General features: G+C 42.1%; 1 protein-coding gene across 1 annotated transcript in view; it reads right to left on the bottom strand.

Annotated features, from left to right (window-relative positions):
* Nucleotides 1-26710, bottom strand: part of gtf2ird1 (GTF2I repeat domain containing 1) — a 42501-nt gene that overhangs the window by 4440 nt on the left and 11351 nt on the right. The window contains exons 3-23 of the mRNA XM_037688216.1: nt 26399-26540; nt 25005-25181; nt 24741-24924; nt 21200-21516; nt 19346-19441; nt 18724-18807; nt 16201-16384; nt 14383-14408; nt 11945-12071; nt 10809-10852; nt 10538-10618; nt 7811-7948; nt 5449-5502; nt 4974-5054; nt 3325-3508; nt 3195-3250; nt 2698-2769; nt 2329-2596; nt 1466-1494; nt 1349-1396; nt 1180-1257 (exon numbers count right to left, since the gene is read on the bottom strand). Coding sequence (XP_037544144.1) covers nt 1180-1257; nt 1349-1396; nt 1466-1494; nt 2329-2596; nt 2698-2769; nt 3195-3250; nt 3325-3508; nt 4974-5054; nt 5449-5502; nt 7811-7948; nt 10538-10618; nt 10809-10852; nt 11945-12071; nt 14383-14408; nt 16201-16384; nt 18724-18807; nt 19346-19441; nt 21200-21516; nt 24741-24924; nt 25005-25181; nt 26399-26540 — 2470 coding nt within the window. The remainder of the gene's footprint in view (nt 1-1179; nt 1258-1348; nt 1397-1465; nt 1495-2328; nt 2597-2697; nt 2770-3194; nt 3251-3324; nt 3509-4973; nt 5055-5448; nt 5503-7810; nt 7949-10537; nt 10619-10808; nt 10853-11944; nt 12072-14382; nt 14409-16200; nt 16385-18723; nt 18808-19345; nt 19442-21199; nt 21517-24740; nt 24925-25004; nt 25182-26398; nt 26541-26710) is intronic.

Below are 26710 nucleotides of genomic sequence, written 5' to 3'. Positions count from 1 at the left end.
AACCACACTGCTAACAGAACCATGATGCTAACAGTACCATGGTGCTAACAGAACCACACTGCTAACAGTACCATGATGCTAACAGAACATGTTGCTAACAGAACCACACTGCTAACGGGACCAAACTGCTAACGGGACCAGAGAACATCACTACCAACAGAACCACACTGCTAACAGAACCATGGTGCTAACAGTACCGTGATGCTAACAGAACATGTTGCTAACAGAACCACACTGCTAACAGTATCATGGTGCTAACAGTATCATGACGCTAACAGAACATGTTGCTAACAGAACCAAACTGCTAACAGTACCATGGTGCTAACAGAACCAAACTGCTAACAGAACCAAACTGCTAACAGTACCATGGTGCTAACACAACCAAACTGCTAACAGTACCGTGGTGCTAACAGAACCAAATTGCTAACAGTACCGTGGTGCTAACACAACCAAACTTCTAAGAGTACCATGGTGCTAACAGAACCAAACTGCTAACAGTACCAGGGTGCTAACACAACCAAACTGCTAACAGTACCATGGTGCTAACAGAACCAAACTGCTAACAGTACCATGGTGCTAACAGAACCAAACTTCTAAGAGTACCGTGGTGCTAACAGAACCAAACTGCTAACAGTACCATGGTGCTAACAGAACCAAACTGCTAACAGTACCATGGTGCTAACAGAACCACACTGCTAACAGTACCATGGTGCTAACAGAACCACACTGCTAACAGTACCATGGTGCTAACAGAACCACACTGCTAACAGTACCATGGTGCTGTAGATGTTTTCTTTTTCACTTTTGGCACGTTGTTTTTGTATTTTTGTTTTTGCTTTTTGGCAATTCAAGACGGTTCTTCTCGTCCTCAGCATTTGATTACATTGTTGACCTCGTGTTGATCTGCATATGACAAACCTAAAGCTGCTGTCAGATACTGTTTAGAGAACACCATCCTCACAGTGAAGCATGGTGGTGGCAGCATCATGAGACTGGAAAACTGGCTAAAGAAAAGAAGGAGCAAAAAACAAACAAAGAAGGAAAATATTTTAGTTTTCCCTCCTCCAACCTGCTTCTCAGCTCGTTGAGCTGTTCTGCTGCAGAGACAACGTGGTGCTGACAGAACCCATCAGAACCTCAGGTTCTAGTGGACACGAAGACGTCGTTGCACATCTTTACCGTATTTCTTGTTGAACAGCTCCTTGACTTGTTCTCGGAGGACGACTTTCTCCCCCATGCGGTTGATGTCGTCTTCGTCTGTCAGGAGAATAGAGTCAGAGCGGGATGAGAACGAAAGTAACGACACAGTGTCGACGTCTCTGACGAGAGAAAAACGTTTTCTCCTCACCGCTTATCGAGGCGTAGGCCTTCTTTAGTAGCGTGACTCTCCGAGGCGCTGAGGAAACAAACGACCTGTTAGTCTCGTCAGTCACACGTGTTGATAAATGAGACATTCTACTCGTACCTGGTTTGGGAATAAGTCCTTGAAAAGGTCTGAAAACAAAAAGCAAATCAATTTAAATTCACTTCCTACAAACTCTGATATAAAGGTTGAATATTAGAAACAAAATCAAGTAATTCTGCTAAAAAATTACGATTTTAATCAAACGAAGAGTTTTCATGAAACAGATCTGAAAATTGGATCTTTTTTGGCTACATCTGCTCCTTCACGTCCTTTAAGTCACCAGGAAGCAGGTTTAGGGTGGTCATGTGACCTGGACCAGATTTTGGGTGGTCATGTGACCTGGGTGGTCATGTGACCTGGTTTGTCATGTGACGTGGACCAGGTTTTGGGTGGTCATTTAATCTGGTTGGTCATGTGACAAGGCTTTGGGTGGTTATTTGACCTGGTTTAGGGTGGTCATGCGACCAGGACCAGTTTAGGTGGTCATGTGACCTGGTTGGTCATGTGCCCTGGACCAGGTTTTGGGTGGTTATTTAATCTGGTTGGTCATGTGACAAGGTTTTGGGTGGTTATTTGACCTGGTTTAGGGTGGTCATGCGACCTGGACCGGTTTGGGTGGTCATGTGCCCTGGTTTAAGGTGGTCGTGTGAACTGGTTTAGGGTGGTCATGTGACCTGGACCAGTTTGGGTGGTCATGTGCCCTGGTTTAAGGTGGTTGTGTGAACTGGTTTAGGGTGGTCATGCGACCTGGACCAGTTTGGGTGGTCATGTGCCCTGGTTTAAGGTGGTCGTGTGAACTGGTTTAGGGTGGTCATGTGACCTGGACCAGTTTGGGTGGTCATATGACCTGGTTGGTCACGTGCCCTGGTTTAAGGCGGTCGTGTGAACTGGTTTGGGGTGGTCATGTGACCTGGGCATCCCACCTCATGATGGTGAAGTTGATTTTGTCGGCGACCGCCAGGATCCTCTCCAGGTTCTGCGAGCCGAAGGTGCAGGGCTTCCTGAAGGGGATCCCAGGGGGCAGGCCTTCGATGATGACTGAATCGGGGTTGTTCTTGATCCTCTTGTAAGGCACTTGGACGGGGTACTTGATGCCCAGCGCCTCGCCGTACTTCCTGTTGAACAGATCCTGGACCTGCTCCCGCAGCGTGTTGGCCAGGTCGATCCTGGACAGCTTGGACTCCATGCACTCTGGGGACGGGAGGCGAAGGACACGGTGCTCATTAAACATTCGTTTGAAAACACGGAGCTGATTCGTGTTTAAAGAGCTCGGCGATGAAACATGAAGGAACCTGAGAACCCCGGCCTCTTGGATAAAGCTGCGGCGTCCTCCGTTACCGGCGCTGCGTCCTTGGCGTCCAGCTCTGTTAAAACAAGAAACAGCCTGAAACCTTCGTTTTGTCGTCTCACAAGATGCTCTGAACACAACAAACGCTCTCAGATGCTTCTAATTTCAGACGTTTCTACAGAGATGAAAAGGCAGCTGCAGGAAATCCCTGCGAGGACTTTTTTCTTTTAAAAAGCCGTTTTAAAATAGAAGCTGAACTGAATCCGACCTCTGCAGAGCGGAGTTTAAATAATCTTTAAAAAGCTGAAGTTAGAGCTTCCAGACAGAATTCAAAGCTGTAGATACTCAACCATGAACCATCACAGTAAATAATGACATTTTCTTGGTTTATTAAAAAACCTCTGAGGAATAAAATGGATCCATTTACAAATGCATGAACAGTTGAAGCTGCTTGAATTCATCATGTGACCCATCAGAGACCCAGGACCGAGCCGCTCGTACCTGCTTCACACATGGACGGCATCTCTTGCTTCACGTGTTCCGTTAGAACCTCAGGCCTGGAGACAAATACGAGACGATTCACAGACCTGCAGGTTTCATCACAGCGTGGAACGGACCAACGTGCTCCCACCTTCTGATAACAAACTGGATCTGGCTGCTGACGGCTAAGATCTTGCGCAGTTTGGCCGCTCCGAAGCAGTTGGGCCTCCGGAGGGAGATTCCCTCTGGAAGCCCGGTCACGTACAGATCCTCTGGGTACATCTGGAACTTGGAGTACGGCACCTTGGCTGGTTCAGGGAGGCCGAGAGCTTCGGCTGAAGAGGAAGAATAAACAACTTGAAATGATAAATAAACATTTCTATCTTGTGTTCTGGTTTTAATTTTATGAGTAATGAAAAAAAATTGAAATCTGGGAATATGTGAAGCTAAATAAATGCAAGATTGAGGGAAGAAGATCCTCCCAAACTATCAAATTTAATCTGAATTAGGCCTAGAATCACTTTCAGGGATGCATGTGGCATGTTGTATTAATATGGGATCATAAAAGAGGAGCACAGGAGTGAGAGGGACATCGTACTCCTGCCAGTAATCAAATCTAAAGCCGTCTTCCCTCAAACACTCCTGGAAGTGTCTGTTAAAGTTTAAATATGACTGAGTAACGGCCACGGGGTAAACAAAAAGTTTAATTAAAGAACATGAAGCTGAAGCCATCAGCCGAGAACTACAACTTTATCATTCATTCATTAACCTATTTATAACCAGACAAATCCTAGAAGATCCAATGTGGAGACAGTCTAAGGACATTTTCTGTCCTACACATTCGTGGAGTTACATCATGGACAACTTCCTGTGGACTGTCTTATGAATGGACAGAGACAAACCAGGGGACAATGGGTCGGACATTTCTGTGTTACTTGAGTGTCAAGCTGGAGCACGGACGAGGTTTGACCATGAGTCGTCTGTGACCTTGACCTTTGACCCTGGAATCATTAACGATCATCCTTGATCAACGAGGTGTGGAGTTTGATATTTCTGTTAAAGTTTTATCAGTTTAGAGCTTGGACAAGAAATCAGACAGGAGGATTCTGTGTCAGCAGACGAACGGACGGACCGACCGACAAATTCCTCAAAATTCATCCAGTGGTTCATGAGATATTTTGCCAACAGATTTGAGGATGACATGGGAGTGGATTTTCACTCCTGTCTTGTCCTGGTCCCACTCCTGGTAACATGACTCCTGCTCCCATTCGGAATGACTCCCACTCCTGTACCGCTCCTGTTTTTTTCTTCTTCTTCTTCCATTTAGCCTTTAGGAAATACATTTAATTTGATTTAATCTTCTACCCATTTCTTTTTATATTACTTTGCGTTTAACACATTACAGACTGGAGAATTGCAAGTCTGGTATTCCAGAGTGAAGGTTTATTGAAAGAAAACTAATTAAAAAAGTGGCGCCTGTTCAAAGTTTATTTTTTGTTCTATTTGTTGGTTCCCGCTCCTGTCTGGTCCTGTTAACTTTTCATCCTGTCCCATCCCAATCCTGTGAGTTATAATAAAGTTGACTCCTGTCCTGCCAGAATCCTGTGACCCGCAGGACTCCTGAAAAAATGTCATCCTCTACAACAGACACATTATTATTTGCCTGATTTCTCAGAACAGCGTCCATCTGATGCAACATTAATATTTTAACAAACCTAAAAATGCATAAACCTGGAAGGACTCAGCACCGATTAAGGAAAGATCTCGTCGTCCTGTGAACGAGGATTACCGGCAGCTTACCGAACTTGATGCTGAAGAGGTTCTCCACGTGTCTCCGAAGCTGAAGAATCATCTCACCGATGTCCTCCACCAGACTCCCAGCTGAACGGTGAAAATGGTCACAGCGAGGGAACAGAAAGAGAATTATTACGCCTTGCAGAGCGGGTCAGGCTGCTCCCCACCTGCCACCACTACTGCCTCTCCGCTCACGTACTTTGTTCTGATTAATTGCAGCTGCGCTACAATGACCTGGCAGTGACAAACAGACTGTACCATCACCAGGTGTGGGGGTGGGGGTTAACGTGCATTAATCACGGAGGAACATTATAAATAGATGGAGGGCAGCAGAGAGGTGAAACTAAACAAGAAAACGAGGGTTAAAGAGAGTTAGCTGGGTCCACTTCCCTTTCTTTTTAAATACCGGAGTTCCTCGCTGACAAGTTCAACTTCAAATGTACGGAGAAACGCATGAACGTACCGCACAAGTTGAACGTACCTTCAGAGGGTCTTCTGATGGTTTGAGGAGCTGCGCCGGGCGACACAGATTCAGCTGCAGGATGAAATGAAAACATGAGAAGAGCAAACGGACGTACAGCTCATGAATCATGTTTTTAAAGAACATCACGAGGAGCAGAAATGTCCTTTTGAATTAGTTTTATTTCGTCAGAATTGTTTTAAATGCTCCTGTAACCTCTCAGTAACTTTACCACCCTCTAATGTTCCTTATGGGGAAAAAATGTATATTTTTAAACTAACCGACCATAAGGAAATCCCATTATAAATGCACGTTGTGATCCCATTCATGATCTCTGCTTTAAACTACTTGGTTGCATCTACAAACAGAACAATGCGTTCATGATTTTTTTACTCGAACAATTTATAAATATCATTTTTTCCACAGAGCACCCAGCTCTTAGTCGTCTTCTTTTCAAGTGCCGGAGCTTTAATGATGCAATATGAAGAAAATCAACAACCCCATAACTGTCAACTAGAGACCCACTGATTAATCGCTCAACCAGTTTTCATTATCTGATATTGACCACTTTAAAAAAAGTATATGGACAGATTCAGGAAGTCCTTTGTGCCTCAAGACATTAGACTGTTCAACTCGTACAGTTAAAAAAAAAAAAGAGCCCTGTAACTCTGCGGTACCCCGAACACATATGTGTGTGTGCATGTATATTTACATATGTATATACCTGTATATGTACAGTATATGTATGCTTAGATGTGTATGTATGTATACATATTGGTTAATCAAACCTTGTACATATGCATATTGTCTTCTTTCCAATTTTGTGTATTCTGCTTCTTTTTTGATTATTTCATGTGTATAATTAGAACATGCTACTGGATGCCTCAGATTTCCCCCTGAGATTAATAAAGTATCTATCAATTGTGCATATGTAATCAATTACCAAGTAAAAAAATGAAGACGCAGCAGCTGCTACAATCAGCTCACTGTAGCTCATAATTGAAAACCCACATAAAATATCATTTAATGCCTGAATTTGAGTATTTTAGCTCAATAAATAAACAAAACTAAATGTGACAATTTTCTGCACTTACCTCAACTTTCTCTCCTTTACTGGTAAAACGTGAAAAAATAAGAAAACTTGAACAAAGCACCAACAAGCAAACAAAATAAAAAACGATCACCTTCTGGACGCCACATCAGCTAAAACCAAGATGACTCTGAGTAGACCTTCAGCCTCTGTAGGCTTCAAACGCAGCAGAACTCATTTATGTGACGATGCTCAGGATGTTGGGGTGAGTGGAAGAGCAGAGCTCCAGAGCTTGAGCATGCATCAGGATAGCAGAGCTCCACCTTTATAGCAACATCAGGACGTCTAAAAAACTGCCCCGCTTCTTCTGTAATCATCCCCAATGACAAAAGACAGCCAGACTAGTAGAACACCTCTGTTGTTGTTGTTGTTGTTTTCTTTTCAGCGAGCGACTTGCACATAAGATTTGTCAATCGCTTCACTCCAAACGCCCGTCCTGATGCAACCTGGGCTCGAACCTGCAGCCGCGCCGACCACCGAGCCACCTCTGTCATTCTTATATGAACTCTACTAAAGCAGAGCAAGCACCCATGATCATTACGGGGCAACCTGGGATTCAGCGTCTCACGCAAAAAACACGTGGAGGGGCTGGAGATGGAATCAGGACGCTCCACTGGCGGCCATCTTGCAATCTCGTTGTGTACAAAGTGAGAATAAAGATGATTCTATTCTTTCATGTGGAACAGAGAAAGATTCAGAAGAAGAAAACCAAACTGCTCCACCTTAATAAAACAGACGTTTAATTACATCTAACAGATTTAATTCAGGTCTCTCTTGTAAATGAGTCCCTGAGGCTCAATGGGATTAACCTGTATAAATAAAGGTTGACTCCCAGTCCCAATTCAAGTTAGCAGCCTAACGAATGAGCGTCCAGTCTACTCAGATGTTCTTGGAGATTTGACTAAAGTTTGGGGGAAACAAGGACCTTTAGCTAACTGTTGCAGGACTAGAAGACGCCCCATGATCTGCAAAGAAGCACAGTGCATTCTGATCATGACCGAGCCTTTAGGTTTAAAAGGTGCTAAACAAGAGCAGACAGCAGTGAATGCACGGTGCTTTTTCCCAGTGAGCGCTCATCTTCAGAGGACAGTGGCTACAAGAGGTCAAGTCAGGGATGAGATATTTAAGGGTGGCTACTGGTGTGACTGGGGAGGTTCGGCAACAAGGAAGTAAAAGGAAGCTATAAATTATTTGTGCTTTCACACAGCGAGTTTAGGACAGAGTGAGGTGGAAGATGGGAGATGCAGTTTCCAGGAGCTGCACGGTGAGGAGGCGGATGACGCAGATGATTACCTGAGTGGCTCTCCATCGGCTGATGAGGAGCTGAGGGAGCTGGAGGAGCAGCGGGAGCAGGGGGCGATGGACACGGCGGCCCTGAAACGGGCTCGGTCACAGGCTCACTGGGCTCCTCCCCGCTCGTGCTCGCCTCGACTGAAACAAAGATTTGAGCGGGTGTTAAGTCATTTTCACCGTTAGGAAGTAAAGCAACAAGAACAATCGTGAAAAGATCGAATGCTGGTGTCTCCACGAGCAACCTGGAGACGAGGAGGTGAATCAGATCTAGGTGAATTTTGAGAGTTCAGACCAGACGTGTTCCGAGCAGAACATTTGAGTGAATGAAGGTTTGTTTGTTTTTTATTTAAATTTAAACAAAAGTAAGAGCATGTATTCGGATTTGGACCAGCCTCAATGTTTTCCGTCAGAGCTCGTCTGACATTCAGCTCTGGTGCGAGTCTAAACCAGTCCTTCTCAAATAGTGGGGCATGTGACCTGGAGAACATGCTTTTCTTGCCGCAGGAAGTAGTTTTTGTTTTATTTCCCACCATTCTCATTTTGTTTTGTCGCATGCGTTCCGGCAGCTGTTTGCTCGTATCTCTCAGACTCACTAAAAATAAAGTTATGAACAAATAACTGTCATTTTGGGAGCCATGCTTGAACCGTGTCGGTTGAATTGAGAAGCACTGGTCTAAACTGAGATGGTTTGAGTTTGAGTCAAGCGCTTCAAAACTTAAGTACTGAACAATTAAAATACACCAGTCGTTACTTTAGTTGACTGTTTTTGACAAACGGTCCATTATTCAGTGAGAAAACTTGTAAGAAAAATATTCAACGAATGATCGGTTTGCACAAAAAGACAATTTAAACTTAAAGTTGAACATTTTTCTCCCTCGATTTGTCTCACAGTGAGATCTACACAACCGAATGACTTGGATAAATACGATACTTGTGTCGTAAATGTTGCTGCTAGCTGCACAGTTGAATTTTGATTATTCTGTACAACAGATGCCTCGTCCCTGACAGTCGTGTGTCCAGAACAACCTTCCTGCATGTATAAACTGAATAAAACAGAACGTTTGCAATATTTCATCACATTTTAATCAGACGACGGCTCTGAAACAGAGGGGTGTCCCATCCTTGTGGTGGATGCTTTGAAACCTTTGTTGATCCAAATAAAACACAGGCGACAGAAACAAGACGGCTGGCAGGAAGTGCTCCTCGCGGAGATGACTACCATAATTTCTGGACTACTGAGCGCACCAGAATATAAGCCACGCCCACTAAATAAAAATAAATAAATACATTTGTACAAATATGAGCCGCGCTTGTCTATAAGACGTGGGTGTCCACGTTGTAACATGAGACATTTAAACAAAGATTTTTAAAAATTTTTAATGAAATACATACCGGTGACGTACACAAATACGTAAAATAAATGTTTTTGTCTGAACAGTGCCTGGAACACGGCTGATAAAACAAAAATGCAGTAGCCTACCAAGAAGTCATTAGCTATGTTTACATGGACATAAGTAATCGGATTAAACGGCCATTCGGAATAAAAAATGCGTGTAAACGACCCAATTCGGATTATTTTTTGTTTATTCAGCTCGATCCGAAAGAATTTGCGATCAGAATGAGACGGGTGGTTTATGCCGATTCATAATCCGAAAGGTGCGCATGTAAACACTTAATCTGTTCTTTTTTTTTTCCAATCGTGAAAAACTGACCTGACTGCACACGTGCCACCTGTCATTTCTGCCTGGCTAATGCTAATAAAATTAGCATGTCGGGGAAGCGACACAACATTTCTACTAGAAACTTTGAAAGAGCTCAAAATGATCTGTATCACCTGCAGCTCAGTCAGGGAGTGCAGCAACGAGACGCCGTCATTAAAACCTGTCGCGGGTCCATTTTGGGCGCTCAGGTTTGTTTACGTTCATCCCGGAAGTGGAACTTCTTCTTCTGTGCTTTTTTTACGGAGAGCTTACCGCTCGGCGCATGTCCGTACTTCTGTTCAGAACAAAAACCCGCTGCATGTAAACGCTCGTCATGAACGGACTGTGCTCATGTAAATTATACATTTGAATTATTTAATCTGAAAACATTTTAATCCGGTCAAAGAATTTTGCGCATGTAAACATAGCTAATGATCGCTACCTTCGTATTCGTCCTGCGCAAGCTTGTGCCGTGTCAGGATCCACTGGCAGCAGACTGTGACCTGTTTGGTAATTTAATTGATCAGATTTTATTTTTTACTTTATTTATACAGGTAGTCTCAATGAGTCACGAGGACTCACCTGCCCCCCCCCCCCCCCCAAGAGAGATGTGTATTGGGCAGCTATGTGAGCACCCAGGTGTTAGCCCGTCAAAAAAAAAAAAAAAAAAAAAACTAGCTGCAGCACTGTACAGTACAAGTTGCAATGTTCAAAATGTGGGAAAAAAATTAGCGGCTTATAGTCCGGAAATTACGGTAATTTAATTAAGCAAAAGCAAAACTTTATTCTAGTCGCTAAGACGCAGAGAAGTCTTTAAGGCCGGTTAACGGGAAGACGTTTTGTGCAAAAATATGCAAAATTCACTCTATACGATTGATCTGGGAGAGATGAGAAGAGTTGAAGAGTGTTCGATTAAAAGACTTGATTATGTTTATTGTGGTCTATATCGGTGCGTGTCAAAAGTACTGAGTCCATCCAAAAACAAACTCGTGTTTCAGTAATTAATACTTTAAATGTCCTCACTTACCAGGCACCGCAATCTGAACTCCTTCCCCGTCTGGAGGCTCCATTTTGATCCTCCTCAGAGGAATGCTGTCACCTGAAGGACCTGCAGGACCTGCAGGGGTTGAGCAGTTTATTCAGGGCGAATCCGTCGTGTTACAGCAAACCAATGGAGCTAAACTAAATTAGCTTTAATTGATCAGACCAAACAGAAAAGAGGAAGCCAAAGCCGAGGACTGGCGATTGGTCTCGAGCATCATGAAGACTTTTTTAAATTTCTTTTTTAAGTGAATTACCTGCTTCATAGTCAGCTTGAGGACTCACACAAGCACTCGTTGATCTGTGAAATCAATGAAAAGTTATGAATATACGTTGAATATTCTTGTACGCTCATAGCAAAGAGACAAGAAACAGCTTTTTATAAACTTTCTGTATAAGGAACTAAAAGGTCGTTACCAGAAGTAAATATTACGTAAATAAAACTTAAGACAAAAAAAAAAAAAGAAAGACCTCCAGCAAGTCATCATTTCTTCTTTGGTTTTAATTAGAGGCAGTGTTTGGAAAATCTAAATCTACTTCATGATCAAGCAGCTTGTAGAACCACCGGCAGCTGCAACAACTCAGTAATTATCTTGTGTAGGATCCTGTACGTCTGAGGAGTTTTGACCCGCTCCTCTGTCCAGGGTTGCTTCAGCTCATTGAGGTTTCTGTTGTAGATCAGCTGCTGTGTTTGGGATCATGGTCCTGTTGGACCCAGACTCCAGAACCCTTTGGTCTACAGAGGAGATCCTGGTTCACCGAAGGACTGCAATGAACCCAAACCATTGGCGCTCCACCACCGTGCTGACATTCCTGTGTTTGGATTTCTCTGAACGTGTCGCTGTGCATTATGGGTAAACGTTTCCACTTGGGTCTCATGTTGGTCCTGAAGCGGTTTGTTCAGACGCAAGCCCAAACTAAGTCGTCACATCGTTCACGGCCTCTTTTTCTAAAAGTCCTGTCATGAAGTTGAACCTTTAAGCTGAACTGAAGATCACAATCTGAGCTGGAGCTCCTGGTCTTGCTGCTGCTCAAGATCACTGCTGATGTCTTTCCGCCTTGGCAGTGTGTCAACACAACAATAAAAACAAAAGTCATGCGATAAATGATGATAAATCAGTGAATTATTACATTTAATCAGCAGCACCTGGCTGATCAACTTGGTTTTCCACCCATTCCACCTACGGCCATTTTTGTTTAGTAATTAATGACAGAACTTCATGTTTTGATTTTTTAATAAAACTAAAAATCACTCTGATTAAAGTAATATGTTCAGAGCTGCTGTCAGGGCACCAGTATTATGCACTTTGGTAATTACTGCACTAAAACAACTTTGTGCCGGCGATCAAAGCAACCAGCCGTTATTTAAGCAAAGCAGTCGCTGAGCTCCGACCTGCTGCTGTGAGGATTGCTGACCAGCTCGGCGGCGGTGGGCGGGAGGATCAGACAGTCGGAGAAGCCGTCTTCAGGTGTGGAGCCCAGGTCAAGCCTTCCCTCCTCCTTCGCGATCTTGCCAGCAGCTAAAACAAACACGGCATCCCATTAGCACAGGAACATCTGCCGGGTGTAAACGTGTAAATAACGATTTGACGGAGCTGCCGTCCTGTAGCCGGTGACGAAACGTAACGAAGCTGACAACCATCGCCGAGCTCGCTGCTCCTCGTAGAAGGAGCGCTGACAAAACATGACACTTTATCCTGAGTTATGGAAAAACATGACGATCGTTACCCTTTTTTAAAAAAAAGTTGTAATTGACTCAGATTTTTTTTTTGTGTGTGTTTTGTTTTTTTATGAGTTTGTTTATCAATTTATCTGGAACTCCTTGATATGTTTTAGAAAATTATACAGGAAAATATTCTGCTGCTTTGAGTTTGATGTATAACAAAGTGACGATATAATAAGCTTGCGCTTCTGCCTACACTTTTTTTTTCGGTCTACTTTGTGTTCTTAATTTTTCTTATGAAACTGGTTTTGGTTCAGAATGTGTATGTACATTTAGGGACAGGACTGGTGATAAGCCATTGCTTCTTCTTGCTCTCTTTTCAAACATTTTTGTTTTGTTTCCAGAATATTTTGGTGGATATATATAAATATATATATACATTTCACAGTATTAGTGCTGTTACATTAAATTAGTTAATCCATTACAAGTCATTTACTTCAACTACCTTACGTTTTACAACCTTAATTCCAAAACAGTTGGGACATTTGGTAAAACAGCTAAAACAGGAAGCAGCAATTAGCAAATTTATTCACAAACTTTTCATCCAAAGTGGAACAAAGTACCGTAATTTCCAGACTATAAGCCGCTACTTTTTTCCACACACTTTGAACCCCACGGCTTATACAACGCTGCGGTTAATTTGTGGATTACAAAAAAAAACATTGCTGTACATATTTGTGTATGTTGGTCACATTTCCTCAGAGAAGGATTATGGGTAAAATTAATGAGCTGTTTAGCATAGTTCTTTTAGTGATTAGTCTGTTGTTCTTAGTTTACGTGTTCATTATGTGTTAGTTTGTGTTATTCCATTCAGTAGAGTCACCCTGAGTGAGGGAGGTCATTGTCATGAAGACCTGCGGGGTTCACTCTGTCTGTGGTGAACAGGAAGATAAAGTCTATAAAACGCCATCTGGTGGTTGATCCTTGAACTACAAGAGCTGCACATCTCTCAGTAGCTGTGCTGCTGTCACGCATGTTACAACATGAACACCTACGGCTTATATATGTACAAAATTCATTTATTTTTATTTAGTGTACACGGCTTATATTCAGGTGCGCTTTATAGTCCGGAAATTACGGTACACATCAAATGTTTAGATTAAGAAGTTTTATCATTTTTGGCGGGGGGAGTAGTTTTCTTTTTTTTAGTGGGAACTGGTCCCCACTCTTGAAGCATCCTCTCAAAAGTCAGGACGTCCAGGATCTGAGACCAGTTGTTATTGGGGGGTTTTGGATGGAATCTTGTCCCAATCTGGTCTAATGGAGGAGTCTAGCTCTTCAGTTCTGGGCCTTCTTTGCTAGATAGGACCAGACGTTCTAAAACCTGCTTATAATTGTTCTGCATTCTTCGGATATGCAACTGCTCAGACCAGACTTACTAATGCACCCCCATACCATCAGAGAGGCAGGCTTTTGAACGGTGCGCTCATATTAGACCGGATGGTCCCTCTCCTCTTTAGTTCCAAGGACAAGACATCTGTGGTTTTCAAAAAGAACTTCAAATTTAGATTAGTCTGACCCCAGAACAGTTTCCCACTTGGACTCAGTCCAGTTCATTTCAGCTTTTCTGGTGTTTACACACGGCTCCTTTGCACGATAGAGCTTTAACGGAGGTTTGCAGACGGCACTGTGAGCTGTGCGTACACAGAACAGAAGCAAACCTGTTTTTAATGCAGTGGCCTCTGAGGGCCCGAACATCACGATCATGATTTACTTTCAGCCTCGTGCTTCGAGCGCAGAGATTTCTCACATCACTTATTTTTACACTTTTGTTGAAATGTGTAGCTGCCATCAAATTCAAAGTTCCTTTAGTTTTACCTAAAAATGTTACAACTTTTTGGGAATTGGGAGTTGTAAGTTCAGCAAGCGAATAAACAAAAAAAAAAAAATACGTTGAAGTTCTGCCCGACAGACACAAAATGAAGTAAACGGAGATTATTAAAAACGTTTGAACAAATGCTCCACAGGAACTTTGCCATTTAGCGGCAATAATTTTAGCAAGTCCAAGAGACAGATGAGCAGCGCTTCAGCAACGGGGCAACGTCGCAGCTCATACGTTGTAGAAAACGGCATAAAAACAAGAAAACAAAAATTTATTACAGCCTTACCGGTGAAAATCCTTTCATCAAACATTCTGGAACATAAAGAGAAAAACAGGCCGTTAGTCACAGAGTTCAAGGAGCGGTTCAGCTCTCGGGGCCAAACATTCCTGACGCAAACACATTACAAGTGATGGAAGCTGCTATCAAGAGCTCTTTAGGCACATTAGCTGCTCTTTAAACGATCTGTCGCAGCCAAACAATCAAGTAATGAGTCCCTTTTGCTACTAAAACCCTCTGGTTGTAACAACTGCTGTAAAATACTCCTCCCCCTGCTGGAACAGCCTGCCATTGAGCAGTTTTTGTGCTATTTCAACAAATCGTATCAAAACGTTCGGCTCTTTCAGGACAATCCTGCTACGACTGTTGGTGCAACTTTAGCTTTTTGAAATATTTAGCCTTTTCTGCCTTTTTCTTCTCATAGAAAATGAATCGAGCTCATTTTACATCCTTCAAATCTTTAGATCTGTTCACAGCCTTTTACTGCTCCTTTCACATTTTGTTCTGCTTCAGCTTTTTTTAGCTTCCTTGTGCAAATTTTAAAAATTTCAGCTACTTTCAGCTGTTTTTTAGCAGGTTTTTTTTTCTCCTTTCAGATTCTTTCTGCTAACCACATTTTTGTGCTTCTTCTAACTTCTATCTGCTAATTTCAGCTTGTTATGCTCCTTTCAGCTTATTTCTGCAAGTTTCAGCTTTTTCTACTATTTCAGCTACTATATAGCTGTTTTAATGCTAATTTGAGCTTTTTCAGGAAATTCCACATCTTTGGCACTCACTCCAACATTTTTCAGCCTAATTCAGCAAAAATGTGCTCTCTCCACTTCCGTCTGGTAATTTATGTTCCTTTCCAATTTTTTTAGCTACTTTTAAAGATGTTTTATGCTAATTTCAGCTCGTTTCAGTTCATTTCCACTTTTTTGTGCCAGTTTCTGCTTCTTTCAGCCTAAATGGGCAGACGTGTTCTTCCTGCTTTCTTCTGCTACATTAAGTTCTACCTTTTCAGCTAGATCTCGCCTGATAACTGAACTTCTCATCTCTAAGGGCGGGTCCAGCTACTCTGCAGAGGACACTCATTTCAACCTCCTGTATCCATGATCTCATTCTTTCGATCACTACCCAGAGTTCATGACCATAGGTGAGGGTGGGAACATAGACTGACCAGTAAACAGAGAGCTTTGCCTTACAGCTCAGCTCCCTCTTCACCACAACGGACCGGCACAGAGTCCACAATACTGCAGACGCTGCACCAATCCGTCTGTCAATCTCACGCTCCATTCTTCCCTCACTCGTGAACAAAACCCTGAGATGCTTGAACTCCTCCACTTGAGGCAGAACCTCACCCTCGACCTGAAGAGAACAATCCACTCTTTTCCGTTTTTTTTTTCTTTTTCCCGGATTGAATTAATCCCATTTACTTCTTTTCTAATTGTATTAACACTAATGAGCAGCCTGCGGGGTTCAACCAAAGAGTTATCTCAAACAAGGCGTGGCGTCTCATGTACATCAGTTTGGACAAAGAGACAGAGCAGCCATTAGAACAAGACGCTGGCGAAGGAGAGGTTAAATGGAGATGATTTACCGGTCAGCAGGGCGGAGAGCGCTAAAGGAAACTTGTTTAATGGACAGATGGGAAGGCTGGTGGATGATTATTGAAAGTCTTTAACGAACACAAGTTAAAGGCGTGATGCCTTTCTGTACTTTTGTTTTTATGATGCATCCAGCAGCTGATCTATGAACTGATAAATGAGGCTTTGGTATAAATCAACGTAGTTTTTATTAAAAGTGTCGCTGCGTTCATTAACAACAGGTCTCAAACGAAGGAGTTACCTTTTGATGATGAATCGGATACCGTGGCGCTCGTCCAGGATGCGTTTGAGCTTGGGCACCCCATACGTGCACGGCCTCTTGAAGGGGATCTGATCTGGGATGCCGATGATCTCCACGGCTCCTGGATCGCAGGCGATTTTACGGTAAGGGACGGGGACCATGTGATCGAGACCCAGCGCCTCAGCTGAAGTGAAAACAAAACAATAACATAAAGCTTAAAATGCACCTGAACGCAATGCGTTTATTCAAATTAATACAAACAGCTGAAGGAAAGCCGTCTCCTGAGAGATGCAGATGTGAAATTTATGGACATTAAGATAATTAGAGCTGGAAGAGAAACGAGTCTGAAGTGTCTGATGATTGCTGCTCCGAGGTTTACGTTTGGAAGAGATGCCACGAGTGCAAAGCTAAACCTGAAAACAGACAAGCAGCATTAAAGATTCTCTGAAAATGTAGGTTTTACTGGAGGAATGCATGTCGCCCGCTGCTTTCTATGCCAAAGTTTAAACAAATTAATCACTCGGTGTATTCGGGCTCCGAGTGTGTCGGAGGTGACTCCAGCTCTGCCTGACGCCATTATTCTGCATGCACGTAGTGCCTCTCCATACTGGAAGACAAACAAGTTGTATTCATAGAGGAATGACTTTGAAGCAAATTATTTATTCCTTTACCAAGTTTGAAGCCCAGAAACTGGGAACACAAAAAGTAAGGAGCTAGAAGAGGAGCAGCAAGATCGTCAGAAATACTGAACGACTTTCTTCTACAGAAGAAAACAAGAAGAAATGTTGCAACGATCCAAATCAACTCCCGTCTAATTCCCATCGTGATACACTGCATGGCCAAAAAAAAGTCTCCACCTGGATTTAACTAAGCAAATAGGTACGAGCCTCCTACTGGATAATCACTGCATGGGCGATCATCTTTCAGCTGCAACAAGTTATTTAACCCCAACTGGTGCAATGAGTTGCTTCTCATTTCTTAAACAACCGTGTTGAAAGACACATGGCGTGGTCGTGGAAAAGATGTCAGTCTGTTTGAGAAGGGTCAAATCATCGACATCAAGCAGAGGAAACATCTAAGGAGATTATAAAAACTACTAAAATTGGGTTAAGAACTGTCCAACGCATTATTAAAAACTGGAAGGATAGTGGGGGCCCATCGTCTTCCAGGAAGAAATGTGGCCGGAAAAAAATCCTGAATGATCGTGATCGGCGATCATTTAAAACATTTGGTGAAATCAAATGGAAGAAAAACAACAGCAGCACTCAGGGCTGTGTTTAATAGTGAAAGTAAGAACATTTCCACATGCGAAGGGAACTCAAGGGACTGGGACTGAACAGCTGTGTAGCCTTAAGAAAACCACTAATCATAAGAAAACCACTAATCAGTGAGGCTAACTGGGAAAAAAGGCTTCAATTTGCTAGGGAGCATAAAGATCGGACTCTGGAGCAATGGAAGAAGGTCATGTGGTCTGATGAGTCCAGATTGACCCTGTTCCAGAGTGAAAGGCGCATCAGGGTAAGAAGAGAGGCAGGTGAAGTGATGCACCCATCATGCCCAGTGCCTACTGTACCAGCCTGTGGGGGCAGTGTTATGATCTGGGGTTGCTGCAGTTGGTCAGGTCTAGGTTCAACAACAGTGTGTGCTCAAATAATGAGGTCAGCTGACTACCTGAATATAATTAATGACCAGGTTATTCCATCAATGGATTTGTTTTTCTTCCCTGATGATACGGGCGTATTCCAAGATGACAGTGCCAGGATTCATCGGGCTTGAATTGTGAAAGAGTGGTAAGGGAAACACTACTTCATCTTTGCTCATAAATGGAGCTGAGTAAAAACTAGATACTTTAATATACACTGCCTGGCCAAAAAAAGGTCAAACACTAATATTTCGTTGGACCACCTTTAGCTTTGATCACAGCATGCATTCACCGTGGCATTGTTTCAATAAGCTTCTGCAATGTCACAAGATCTGTTTCCATCCAGTGTTACATTAATTTTTCACCATCGTTGATGATTGCAGATTCTGACCATTGCGCAAAGCCTTCTCCAACACATCCCAAATATTCTCAATGGGGTTAATAAGGTCTGGACTCTGTGGGGGCCAATCCATGTGTGAAGATGATGTCTCATGCTCCCAGAACTACTCTACAAGCAGGGCGCCCCGCCTTGTACCGAGCACCCTGCCTACCGAAACCCCGACAACTGCCGGCACTGACATAGCGCTAAGCTAGTGGCGCGCAATGCAGAAGCACTAACTAAAAGGCGATGACTATGGAGGTTGCGCTCCGTCTACCTCACGTTGAGCCGTCTACGCCCCCCACCCCATTCGAAAACTGTTGGTACAAACAGTACAGTGGACCAACCAGTTTGTTGGTGATAAGATGGTTTCCGGGGGCTGTCCTCCCCCAGACTGATGAAGCCCTTCGGATGGAGGATGAAACATCTCTCAACAAAAACAAGAATCGTCGCCCTTGATGTAATGAAGACGGCCACATCTAGAAAGAGAGGCCTTTCTTACCGTATCTGCTGTTGAACAGGATCTGAACACATTCCCTCAGAGTGTTGATGTCTTCGGTTTCCCGAATGAACGAGTCCCATTTTTCTGCGAGAAAACAAAACGAACACGTCGATGCGTTACACACAGTACAGAAAATAAGTTTCTTTCACGTTTCTCGTAAACTAAACGTTTAAATTAGTTTTATTTTCAGAGTCAAGAATGTATTTGAACTTAATCTTCTCCTCTTCCTTAATACCAACTCGGTAAATCAGTGCAATCGTCTTAAAGGATTACTCAACAGCTAAGTAGCTTAGCCCGTAATGGCGCGGAGTTGGCACAGTTTGATACTGGTTTCCATAAACTAGACTTGTACATGTGCGTCTGTAAATCCAATCAAGAACATCAGAGATCTCAACTAAAACAATCAAGTTGAGATTTAAGACTAAAATAATCCGTCTGTGACTCCTTAACCAGAACAAACATCTCATTAGTGAGTTTGTAGTGCAAGATTGTGCAAAGTTTCAATATTTAGTTCAAACTGTATTCAGTGTACCTATTTTATCTTAGTGGAAAAATGCTTTGATGCAGTTACTGTGAAATACAACCAACTAATTTCTGGTGTTGGTCATTTATTCAAACCAACCTGACTTTTCGTGCACGATGGAGAAGAGGAGCCTCTTAGAGATGTGGACACCAGGGGGGCTCTGACCCTGCTCAGCAGGCAGTCGTGTTGGCTCGTCTAAAAGCGCAAAGCAAGATAAACAGATTCAGCTGCATGTGGTTAAAGTCCTTTTGGTGCGCACATGTTCAGCTTACCAACACTCATTTGCTTAATTTTCATAATTATAAAAACAAGCGTTCATATCTACAAGTAGGCGCTCTAGCTTTTATTATTTGATGTTGAATGTAGTTTGTTCTGCACTTTACAGACACAAAATTAATCTAATAACGCCTAAATTTGATCCGTCATAACTTTAAAGATATAACTACAGAAAATAAATTTTCTGTGAAAATTCTTTCTGTTAAAAATGACTCCAAAATAAGAGCTAAAATTTGCTGATGAAACTGAAACAGAGTAAAGTAGTAAAAGAAGAATACAGACTAAAACAGCAAAAAGTTGACTAAAAGTACCAAAACACAGGCTAAAAGCTAAAAGAAACTAAATACTAGCTAAAAGCCAAAAGTTGCAAAATGCTAGCTAAAAGTAGCAAAAGGCTAATAAAATTTAAAAGTAACAAAACACTGTCTAAAAGCTAAAAGAACAAAGTAGCTTAGCAGGTACGGCTAGGGGTTGGTAAAAAGCTAGTTTTTTGCCATTCAAGGTAAAATAACCTACATACTAGCGAAAAGTCAAAGTAGCCAAATGCTTGGTAAAAGGTAACAGTAGCAAAATCGCAGCTAAAAACTAAATGTAGCAAAAAAAAGTTAAAACACTAGCTGCAATGCTAAAGCAGAAAACCACTGGCTACAAACAAACAACACGAACAATGTCAGCTAAAAGACAAAAGTAGAAAAAGGTTAACTAGAAGCTAAAAGTAACAAAATACTATCTAAAATCTGCCACAGGTAAGCTGTATGCTAATAAAACTACAAAGCTAATAGTCGCAAAAGGGAAGCTTAAAGCTAAAGAAACAGCTAGCTAAAAGTTAAAAGTAGCTAAAGGATAAGTGAAGGTAGCAAAATGGCTGCTACATGTAGTGGAAGGCAATTTAAAAGTAACAAAATGCTAGCTAAAAGCAACAAAAGGTTAATTACATCTAAAAGTACAAAAACACTGGTTAAAACCCAAAGTAGCAAAATACTTGGTAAAAGGTAACAGTAGCAAAATCACAGCTAAAAACTAAATATAGCGAAAAGAAAAGTTAAACCACATGCTGCAATGCTAAAGTAGAAAAACACTGGCTAAAACCAAACAAACTGAATAATGTCAGCTAAAAGACAAAAGTAGAAAAAGGTTAGCTAGAAGCTAAAAGTAACAAAACAATAGCTAAAAGCAGCCAAGCGCTAAAAGGCTAATCGTAGCAAAAGCGAAGCTTAAAAGCTAGAAGATAAAAATAAAACACTAGCTAAGGCAGCCAACAGTCAGTTGTATGCTAATAAAACTAAAATGCTAATAGTAGCAAAAGGGAAGCTTAAAGCTAAAGAAAAAAAAAACAGCTAGCTAAAATTTAAAAGTAGCAAAATGGCTGCTAAAAGTAGTAGAAGGCAAGCTAAAGTAGTAAATGATAGCTAAAACCTACAAGTAGCATAAAAATAAAAAAAGAGCCAAAGAGGACAATGTTTTTGAAGTAACTGACAACATCTCAACATTTTTCTATTGGAACAATAATTGCAGATAACATTAAATATTTTGAAAAGTATAAAAGTTGCAAAAACCAAAAGTCATGGCACCGGTCTCCTGAATGAGCTGAATGTTTTGACACATAAATGACTGAAATAGCAGAAAGTATTGTGATACCCCAGAGAGCTACAAGTTCCCCTGTCAAACCCATTTCACCGCTGCTGGCGCTGTCCTTTACAGAGGAGCCCTTGTCCGTCCCAGATGGCCAGGTGGCCAGCCGGTCTTTGCCCAGGTTGAGGAGGGACGTTGGCTTGAAGTCCAGCTTGCCATCCGGGTGGGGTTTGGAGGACATTGGCATGCCGTACAGGAAGTTTGACAGAACCGAGTTGCTGCAGGTGGCAGGACTCGGTGAGGTGACGGCCTGGGCAGATGTCTTTCCTGGAGCGTGGCTGCTCTGAGACACGACGGCGGTGGAAGGGCCGTTACTGACATCTGCGCTCGACTTGGCTTCTCGAGACGACTCCTCTGCTTGTCTGTGCAAAGAGGCCAGAAGAAGAAAGGCAACCTGAAAGGGCTTTTGTGTATTACTGCATATAGATGCACATCTTCAATCATCGTTTCTAACAGTTGAACAGTATTTGGTGAGGACGTTTTAGCTCCGTGCTTCTCGTCTCGTGCTTCGTCTGGAGCATCTTGTGAACAAACCACAAACCAATTACAGGCGGAACCGTTAACACACTGTTGTGTGTATTTTCAGAACATTATTTTAATTTCATTACACAGCGGCAGGACAGGAAACCTCCAGTTTGTAATGATCTCGGCACGTGACAGCCAGGAAAGAGAAAGTAAGATACTCTGATACGTAAATGGTTTTCTTTTTAACATCAAGGATTCATGAGATTATAAGAATCTGGTGACCAGTCTTCTCAACACTGGGAAAGCAAACAGAACCTGTACTTCCATCCTTTATTTTGTGCAACCACAGCCTGAGCCATTTCTGACATTTTACCGCTCCAAGTTTGTGGAATCCTCTTCCCTGGTATTACAACTCTACTACAGCTGATAATCCTCCAAAATCACGGATCTATTTCTCAAACCTGGATCATACTGCACTATTACATACCCAGCCCCGGCCCGGTCTAATTCCTGTGTAACGTTGTCTGTTAGAATTAATAAGACATTTGTAAAGATGGTTCTGAAACTGGGCTCAAAAAGACTCGAGTCCAGATCAGACTTCTTGATTCATGATTAAGATACAAACCTTATTCCAAATCTTCAAAAAAAAAAAAAAGATAATCTGCAAAGATAGGAAGATGGGAATGATATTTATATAAAACAAATACCCCCACCCCCCCAAAAAAACGTAACTTTTAAAAAATATTTCCGTCATACCTGAGCCATTCTGAAGTGGGGCTCTGTGTAACAGCTGAACAATTAGGGCGGTAGAAAGCTCTTTGAATGAATTTAGTTTAGTGAAATAAGAGTTTAATTGAGACAGAACTGATGGACTTTATGATTAGTTCGAGTGGGACCAAGACCAAAGTGGACTCCAGCCATCTACAAACATCTCCAACATCAGTCAACACAGAAACTACCGTAATTTACAAGACTCTACTTTTTTCACATGCTTTGATTGAACTCCGTAGCTTATACTATGCTGCGGCTAAGTTGTAGATTTTTTTTAATTGCGGGCTAACTAGCTTCATGCCGCCAAAACATTTAGCCTCGCCACACCCGGGTGCTCAAATAGCTGCCCAATACACATCTCTCTTGGGGGGTGGGGTCCTCGTGACTCATTGAGACAACCTGTATAAATAAAGTTTTTTTTTAAATCAGACCAATGAAATTACTGAACAGGTCCCAGTGGACCAATGAAACTTGGAATTACTGTAAATCAAACGCACTCTCACTAAATTCTTCACATCAGTTATTTTGCGCTTCATGCACAGACCATCATGGAAAACACGAAGAAGCGCAGATGATGATGAAGATGATGATTTCAAGTTAAAGGTGATCGATCTGGCCGTCGAAGAAGGAACTGGAGCTGCTGCACGTAAGCTTGGCATCAACGAGTCGATGGCGAGACGTTGGAGACGGCAGCGTGAAGAACTGAATCGAAGCAAAAAGGCGACGAAAGCTTTCAGACGTAAGAAAAAGCAGATGTCCTGAACTTGAGAACGTTCTTGCAGACTGGGTGAACACACGGAGAGCAGAAGGCCGAGGTGTTTCCACCGCGCAGATCCGACTGAAAGCCCAAACAATCGCCACCGAAAACAAGATTGAAGACTTTAGAGGTGGACCATGTCAGATTTATGAGACGAAAAGCCAAAGAACACAGCGATCATGACTTTTCCTGGTAGACTACTGCATTTATTTAATTTTTATTTTAACCAGCCGTGTCACAGGCACTGTTCAGAAAAAAACATTTACTGTACGTATGTGTATGTTACTGGTATGCATTTAATTAAAAGTTTAAAATATCTTTCTGTGTAAACATCTAATGTTACAACGTGGACACCTGCCGCTTATAGACAAGTGTAGCCTATATATGTACAAAATTGTTTTCTGCTTCTTTTTTGGTGGGTGTGGCTTATATTCAGGTGCGCTCAATAGTCCAGAAATTACAGTACATTACAAACTTTAAGATCTCTGTCATTTTCTCAAAATTGCTTATTTTAGCAGAAATAATATGATGCAGGATGTTCTTCCAGCTAAACAGGAAGTGCTGTGGCTAGCTACAACCGGAATTCTTAGCTTTAGCAGCTAACTATGGAAGGCCATTAAAAACAATTTGGTGTAAATGTTTATAAACCAACGTTTGCATGAACCGGTAGGACATTTTGGAGACTGAAGCTGTTCTCGGTCTTCAGCAATCCACTTTGGTCTAAGTGGAGTTCGGACTAGCCATTAGCTAGTCAGTTCTGTCAGAAATAAACTCTAAAGAGCTATCTGCAACAGGTAAGATACAAACTGTTTACAGGTAAGATACAAACTGTTTACACAGAGCCGCAGTTCAAAATGGCTCAACTGTCCACGCATTGTTTTAATCACAGAGTTCAAGTCTTTTTCTGTAAAACAAGCTTTTTATTAGTTGTAAAATTATGTTAGTTAAACAAAATAATGTGTGCTTCATGGCTTTTTTACTGGCAAGATGCTTCCAGTATATGTTAAGAAAAACCATTTGCACTTTTGCTGCGTCTTCATAAACTGAGCCAAGTTTACAGAGTTTCCCAACGTGGGGTTAGCTCGGAGTTTTTATCCTACTGCAAATAAAATATTGTAAACAGATCTTTGCGTGCCTGTTGGTTTTTAGAAATTCAGAGTTTTATAAAACGCAAAAAGTAAAGGTCTGAAAGTTTTTTCATACTTCTGCAGACACTGAAAATACTAAAACTAAATTCAAGGCTGCACTGCTGACAGAAATACACGACTGCTTCTCTTGATTCCATTAAATATTACGAAACACACACTGCAAGCCTGACTGCTCAACATAAGATTTATTTTTTCCACCAGCTGAATTTAAAACCTTGTCCAGCCATAATTAAAGCCCTGCCACCTGTCTGTTACCAATAAGTATCTGAAGAAGACGCCAAGGCAGCGACATGCTTCCAGCTACACACAACTATGCATCTCTGCAAACCATTAGAGAATGAAAAGACCCATTTGATGTGAAACAGACGCTTTCATGATGTGAAACAAGCTTTTAAAAACATCAAGCTGTTCTCCACAAACAGCTGTTAAGACTTCCCAGACTTACTTCTTCACTGTGAAGTGGATTCGGTGACTCTGCTCCAGAATCTTCATCAGCGTCTTGGTGTCGTACTCGGAGGGTTTCTTCAGGGCGACTCCCTCAGGCAGACCGTGAGCCACCACACACCCCGGGTCTTTCTGGATCCACTCATAAGGCACAGGGAGCAGGCTGCTTTTCCCCACAGCCTCACCTGCGAGTCATAATGGGGCGTTTAAAAACTTATGCAATTAAACAAATCTCTGGGGTTGCTTTTGTTCTCCTGCTTCTTACTGTAAAGTACAGTGAAGACTTCTTCCACCATCTTCCTCAGGACAAAGATGTTGGACTGGACTTCGGATGAGGCTCTGGGTTTGCCGTGGTCTCCATCTTTACTCAGTTTGCTCAGGTCACCTTCCTGTTCTTTGGTATGGGTGTTCGCTGTGGTGGGACTCTGCAGACACGGTGCCCCTGAAGCCAGAGGACCAGTGACGACTTTCAGTAACGTTAAAACAGACAAGTGCGTATTAGCTGGTCCAAATGTTTACAGAGTTGTGTTTTTTACATTTTAAATACTTAAGGCATTAAAATCACCCTGCAGATTTATTTTTATCCTGCTAAACAAAGTGAAGCAGATCGTCCCACAGAGTTTCTGAAACATGCCTAAAATGTGACTTTTTTCCTTGGAGAATAAAAACGCATCATATGCTGGAAGTTGGATTGTAATGACAATTTCTACAAGCTTCATTATTTTTATTTAGCTCCATAAACATGAACCGCAACATTAATCCGAGCTTTTAGACACGTTTCTGCTCGCTGTTCAACGAGTAGAAACGCCTCGTCTGTAGTTTCGCAAACATAATGCATCAAATAGGTTTTGCTAAATGAGACGTGGTGATGTAGTGAGTAATTTTATCTGATAAATGGAAGAGACGACGGCCTGAAACTGTTCTGTTGATTTGATTATTTCATGTTGAAGTAATTAGATATTGAGCAAAACTGCAAACCGCTGCAGTTACTTCAGCGTTTGGCTGAATGTGCCTTTGTGTGATCACAAGGCTGTAAAATTTAACAGACACAATTGACAAACGCCTCGCAGCTGTGGAGCTCATCAGAATGATACATGAAGAAATAAAGTAGAAGATTTCAGTGTGAATGCTGAATGACTTGGCTGAATTTCACTGGAAAAGTTGAAAGTGAGTTGAATAAAACCTGAACTTTTAATTTGAAATGGAATATTTAAAGGAAAAAAAGAGGACCAGATAAGAAAAAGCAGAGACATTAAAATACAAACATACAAAAAACAAAGACTAAATGGACACATAAGGAAAATATAAGAAGAGATGCATAGAAGACAAAACGGAAGCATACAAGACTAATAGGATGCATGAAAAAACAAAAAGCCTGCATGCAGAGATGAAAACAATTCATGAGAAGACATAAAAGGAAAAAAGGAAGAAAGAGGAGATAAAAATATAAAGAGTGCATAAGCAAAACAAAAGCATGACTAAGGAAGTAAGAAGACAAACAGAGCAAGTGTGCTGAAGTCTATTTCAGAGACTAGAAAGTTTTAAAGGATTTAAAGAGACTTTTCAAGTCACGTTCAAAACGTGCATGGCAGAAACTGGAGTGAACGATGAGTCGGCATTCACACAGTATGTAAAGACAACATTCAGATCAGAGCTCACGGCAAAACTTGTAGAAGTCCGTTTGAATTTCCCTCCTGGAGTTAAGGAACACTCGGCCCTTCTCTGTTCCCACGGCGATCACGCTGTCTTCGTGCACCGTCACACACGCCACCTCCGCATTGAGTTTAGCCATCGCCGTGCACTGGAACAGGAGTCAACCGGGAGTCAACCGAGAATCTAGCAAATGTCTGACAGAAGTCTAACAACAGTAAACCTGGAGTCAAGCAGGAGTAAACCTGGAGTCAAGCAGGAGTCAACCTGGAGACAATCTGGAGTCATTCTGGAGTCAAAGAGGAGTCAACCAGGAGTCTA

This window comes from Nematolebias whitei, chromosome 14 (assembly GCF_014905685.2).
Source record: "Nematolebias whitei isolate Nwh7 chromosome 14, NemWhi1, whole genome shotgun sequence".
Classification (NCBI taxonomy): Eukaryota; Metazoa; Chordata; class Actinopteri; order Cyprinodontiformes; family Rivulidae; genus Nematolebias; species Nematolebias whitei.
This window is presented reverse-complemented; position numbering and strand designations above follow the sequence as displayed.